Below are 5,485 nucleotides of genomic sequence, written 5' to 3'. Positions count from 1 at the left end.
GGCAGGCGGTTCACATGGTGAACAAAAACTTTTCTACCCCCACGGGCCACACGCCGTCGGACGAACACAACACGGCCCCACCGCCATTTACGCTGGCGAGAGACACGGAGGTGGAGCCGACTTTACGATACCCCTTCACGTATCACGGGCCGAGCAACTACGAAAACTTCTCCAAACGTCAACACCGGGAGTTTAAGGCGCTTTCAAAGGAGGAGCGGCAGCGGCTTGTGGAGGAGGAGGCTGCAGACACGGATCTTCTTGAACGAACTGTACATTTACGTTTCCTCCCAAGTGGCATGCTGCAGGGAGAGTTGGCTGCGCTATGCTCGGAGTGTGGGGAATTTCTGCGTGTGCGCCTCTGCGGCAACTTCACCGTGACACAAAACTGGATATATGGCTTTGTTGAGTTTGCCGATCGTCGTGGTGCGGAAAGGATGTTGCAACGCAGCGGCATGGAGATGCCAAATGGTTCCGGAAAGCCACCACTACGACTGAAGTGCGACACCGCCAAACAAGCGATTGTAGATCGTGTCTTTCATGACGCGGATCCAGCGACGAATATGAAATGCATATTTGGTTCCGGGAACTTTGCCTACCGCACCCTGAAGGAGGCTGTGGATAGTTACTATAACCTCAAGCGAAAAGAGTCCGAAATGATGGCTGCTCAGAGAAACCCACAATTTCCTTCAAGTATAGGCAATAAAAACAGTTATACCCCTCGTGGTTACGAGGTGAGAGATACCAATGGCACCTGGCATACACCGGCACCACGGCACTACCCAAAAGCACAAGAGGGTCCCGCAGCCTTGATGTGTCCCCCCGCATTGGCCGGAGGATACCGTTCACAATCCCTTTCAAATTCAGATGAGGAACCTGCAGGGATTACGCCTCCTTTACATGTATCGGCTACACATGGAAATGGCATTGTTTCCGGTGAAAGCGTTCGTACACCACCTCCCTACCCACACCCCACTCAACAGATGCGATTACCGAATCGTTTGGGCATCGGCAGCAATTACGATGAGCGTAGCGATGGCGCCATGTCACACGACGGGAAGAACTCGCCCCAGTTTATGCCTCCATTCACGGCGGTCCCACTTGGGTTTGAATCAAATTTTCCGTTACCCTCAAATCCGCAAGATCCCACAGTTGCACGGGGAAAGGCTTTGGTACTGAGTTCCATACGCGACGCCCAGATTTTTTTTGCTACCGGGGAGAAATTCTACGACGCGGTGGGTTCACTTCGTGCGCTTCTCAGCGTCTTGGACGGTCACATTTTTCGCGTTGCTCGGCTAGAAGTGCCAAAGAGGACAGTGAACACGTTGGTGAAACACGGAGGAACAGAGGAAGAAGACGACGACGAAGAGACAACGCAACGCCTCACGCAGCTGCGTCTACTAGCGCACTTTTTTCTTTCTTTTCTTTATCTTCAGAAGGGCAAAAATGAGGAGTGTCTGTCTTCAATTCACAGTGTGGTTATGTGCTGCAGCTCCATACCCGTGAAGAAGGCTCAGAGAACATGCTCCTCAACTGCTCCTGCCGGACCTGCTTCACTTGCCAGGACACACACTGTGTGTGAGTCTTCAGGGATACAAGCAAATGGGGAGAAGAATGAGAAAGAGGAGCAGAAGGAGGAGGAGGTTTTGCCTATTGGCTCTGATCTCTCTGCAAATGAGGAGACATCCTGCACATTTAATCCCATTTCCCAGGCATTTGACTTTTTTGGTGAAATAGATTTTGGCGGAGAGGACGAGAATGAGGCCGCTGTTTTGAATGCCGCCCTGGGAGTTCTGCCGTTGGAAGAGCATGACACCTCATTGGAGAGGCTAGGGGCGCATAAAGAGCAGAGTCATGAACGTGGTATGAACCTTCATGCCTATGTATTGAATATACTTCTTGCCATTGGCCTTTCTATGGAGTTGGTGCAACCGGTGGTGACGCGCTGTGTGTACGTTCTTGCGTCGACCCGCTCAAAGGAGGTATTTGGTGCCACCCTACCGGAGTTGGAGCAGACCCTCATTGACGGTGGTGTGCATCGTCTTCGGCCTGTTCTTTTTCCACAAGTGGAGGATCGAAACTTTGTGAAGGTCTTTTTTGAATCCCTCAATCTCAGCGAGACGATGTCGGACGATGTATTCTGGTCTTCTCTTCTGCCAAATCACATGGTGCGCTTTTTTCCGCGACCGAGAGGTGATGCGCCATGGCAATTTTGTTGAATGACCGGAGCGGTGAGGGAATGAATGTTTAATACAAGAAGTATGAAACATTAAAAGGAGAAGGCAGGACTTGTGGAGAATAATAAAGGGAAAAAAAACACTGAAAGGAAGGAGGGGAATATTTGCATGTGCCCAGCGGTTTGTAATGAAAAGGAGTTGAGGCATATTCGTTCACACATCAGTGACTCTTCTTCTTTTTCTTTCCTTCTTTTTTGTTTTTGTTTTCTCTGCCCTTTATGTGGGCGTTTTAGGGATGTCTACACACGGCTGCATACATGCATATATATATATATATATATATATATATATATATATATATGACATTTCCAGTTGAGTCTGTGTTGCTGTAATGTAATTCTTTGTTTGTTTGTTTGTTTGTTCTTCCGTCTTTATATTTCTCTCTCTTTCTCTCTCTCTCTTTTTATTTTTATTTTTGTCCTTGTTTTTGCTTTGGCTTTTTTTTCTTTGTTGTGTTCATATCTGTATATATGTATATCTATAGATATGCATGCATGCATATATCTAACTTTTTTTTTTTTTATTTTTATTTTTCACATTTCAGATAGTAATTTGTCAGTTTACTCGGTTTGTTGGTATCTTTTTTTTTTTTCTTTTCTTCTTTTTCTTTTCTCTTCTTTTTGGCTGACGGTGTGATGGTTCCTTTTTTTATTTTATTTTATTTTTAATTTTATTTTGTATCCGTTTCCAGGCCATCACTGCCCCGCAAAGGAGAGAAAAAGAAGGAAAGAAAGAAAGGGGAGGGGAGGGGAGTACTGTGGGAGACGAAAGGGTAAAAGAACTAAAAGAAAAAACAAACAAAAAAGGAAAGTAAATAAATAAATAAATAAATATATAAATAGAGAGAGAGTGTGTACCGAAGGGGAAGATGGAAGGGATGTTTACACATCCACACGATGACTGTTTTGACTGTTATTAGTACCGAAATATTATATTATATTATATTATATATCCCATATGTATGCATGCATGCACCTATAATACATACACATGGATATATATATATATTTATATATGATGCTATGAAATTGTAGAAGTACAATTAGTATAGGGACGAAAAAAAAAGAATAAAAATAATAATAATTTATTATTATTACATAACTGGTTTATGTAATAAATGGGAACTGAGATGATATTTATTGTTATGAAGAAAGAAGGAGGAAGAGGAGGAAAAGGGAACCGGGGTGGGGGGGGGGCAATATGGGTCATAGAAATAATGGTATTGTGTACCTGTTTTATTGGTAGTGATATAGGCGGATGGATATGTGTGCTTCTTTTTTTTTTTTTTTTTCTTGGGTATTTACCCAATACGCATATATGTATATATATAAATATTATATTATATGATATTATATATTTATGTATGCGTCGTTGGCGTGGCTGCACACACGTGGGAAACACAAAAAAGGGGTTAATATAAATATACATGTATATTTATATGTATGTACATGTGTGTGTGTGTGTGTGCATGGCCCTTTTGTATTTGTAGGGAATTAATAGGACCGGCAAGGATTCTGCTTTAGGGGGTGGTGGTGGTGGTGGTGATGGTGGTGGTACTACGGGGGTTAGGGAGAGTGAGAAGAAAAAATAACGGGGAAAAAATAATTTTTATTTATTTACTTTTTTTTGTTGTTGTTAAACAAACAAACAAGGGAGAAGTTCGTATGTGCATAAGTATTGATTTCCGTGGGGACTGTGACGGGGAAAGGAAGGGGGGGAGGGGGGGAAATGAGAAAAAAAAAAACACTACATTTATATAAATGAGCTTAAGTCTTTGGGAGTGATGAGGGGATGAGGCGGAGGTGAGGGAGGTAGCGGAGGAGACGTCATGCTTCCACTGCATTTACAAGTAGGAATTATGTTTTCAATTTACCCCCATCCCGTTTTTTTTTTTTTTTTTTTTTATTTAAATAAATGCAACAGGAACAGATGAAAATAAAGTGAGTCGTGCTGATGAAGCGAAAGGAAAGGGGGATGTTTATGGACGCCACGCACACGTTGGATAAAAAAAGGGGGGGAGGGGGAGGGGGCACATGTATGAATTGGCACACGAAGGGAGTTTGCATGTGCTCTTGTGTGTCTCCTTTCCGCAATGTCTCTTTGGTGGTGGTGGTGGTGGTGGGTGTTCACATATGAAATGGAAAGGCGGTAATGATGGTGGTGCCGAAAAAAAAAAAAAAAAGGAGGGGGAGAGGGGAGAAGACATGTGGTGTGAAGGGGCACCGCCTACTCAACGCGAGGAGTGACACACACACACACAGAAAGGAAACAAAACAGGGAGATAAAAAAAAAAAGAGAAGAGAAAATAACAGAAAACATACATACATACATAGATAGATATCGAGGGAGGGAGGGGAGGAATATAAATGTATGTTAGAGGAGGCTTAAGAATTAAATATATATATATATTTACATGCATGCATACATTGCACATCTTTACGGATATTATTATTATTATTATTGTTGTTGTTGTTGTCTACAGTGACACCCGTCGTGAGTATTTATGGAGGTGGTGGTGTTGGTAGTGTTTTTTGTGAGGACGAAGTGGACACAACGGGGGGGGGGGGGGGTTTCGGTGCAGACACATGCGTCAACGGGGTGTGATGTACCTTTCAAAACAACAAGAAGTTTGCTTCTCTGACGTGTTTACCTGTTTTTTTTTCTTTTTCTTCTCTCTTCTTTTGTTCCTTCACTTCTCCTCCCCCCTTTTTTTCTTGTTTTTCAAATGTACGCAACTGTTGTTTATTTGTGCTGGTTGTTGGGGGAGAGGCATGTAACTTTTTTTTTTTTTTCTTTCTTTTTTTACTTCTACTTTTGCATTTTTGTTTATTTAATTTTTGGTGCACGAACGCCGGAGGATACTCACAGGGTTCTCACATCCACTTGTATTGGCGCACGATGTCATTCACACGTGTGTGGTGGGATGCCTGCAATTGTGCGTGGGAGGGGGGGGAGGGCGGGAAGGAAAAAAACAAAGAGAAAGAGAAGGAGTGAGAAAAAGAAAGAAATTGTTTTTGTTGTGTGTGTGTGTGTGTGTGACTTTCTTTCCCTTTTTTTTTTGTTTTGTTGTGCGTGCCGCTTGTTTTTTTTTTTTTTTTTGGCTGCGGCAATTCACGTGAATTTTTTTGACGGTGGTGCTCTGTGCACATGTACACACAAGTGTGCCATCCCATTGCCGCTTGTGTGATATGGAGAGATTCATGCGTTGGTTGATTGACGTGCATTCGCCCCATTATTCACTCATGCGCACT

General features: G+C 43.2%; 1 protein-coding gene across 1 annotated transcript, besides 27 other annotated features; it reads left to right on the top strand.

Moving 5' to 3' along the window:
• Positions 1–5,485: a sequence feature (heterozygous, non-Esmeraldo-like haplotype).
• On the top strand, positions 15–2,216 carry Tc00.1047053505165.10 (RNA-binding protein, putative; the record flags this gene model as incomplete). Its single annotated transcript, XM_799160.1, has 1 exon — positions 15–2,216. One exon carries the CDS (start codon positions 15–17, stop codon positions 2,214–2,216), a length of 2,202 nt encoding a protein of 733 aa, XP_804253.1.
• Positions 1,602–1,641: a sequence feature (CT-rich).
• Positions 2,488–2,535: a microsatellite.
• Positions 2,575–2,596: a microsatellite.
• Positions 2,613–2,635: a microsatellite.
• Positions 2,636–2,679: a sequence feature (A-rich).
• Positions 2,744–2,768: a sequence feature (AT_rich).
• Positions 2,815–2,855: a microsatellite.
• Positions 2,881–2,911: a microsatellite.
• Positions 3,043–3,075: a microsatellite.
• Positions 3,076–3,083: a microsatellite.
• Positions 3,161–3,184: a microsatellite.
• Positions 3,190–3,250: a microsatellite.
• Positions 3,291–3,330: a sequence feature (AT_rich).
• Positions 3,548–3,599: a microsatellite.
• Positions 3,649–3,705: a microsatellite.
• Positions 3,760–3,789: a microsatellite.
• Positions 3,831–3,862: a sequence feature (AT_rich).
• Positions 4,118–4,142: a microsatellite.
• Positions 4,336–4,356: a microsatellite.
• Positions 4,624–4,646: a sequence feature (AT_rich).
• Positions 4,678–4,708: a microsatellite.
• Positions 4,889–4,957: a sequence feature (A-rich).
• Positions 5,013–5,038: a microsatellite.
• Positions 5,177–5,242: a sequence feature (CT-rich).
• Positions 5,253–5,272: a microsatellite.
• Positions 5,275–5,333: a sequence feature (A-rich).

The sequence above is a fragment of the Trypanosoma cruzi genome, assembly GCF_000209065.1.
Source record: "Trypanosoma cruzi strain CL Brener chromosome Unknown tcruzi_1047053505165, whole genome shotgun sequence".
NCBI classification, from domain to species: Eukaryota; Euglenozoa; class Kinetoplastea; order Trypanosomatida; family Trypanosomatidae; genus Trypanosoma; species Trypanosoma cruzi.
This window is presented reverse-complemented; position numbering and strand designations above follow the sequence as displayed.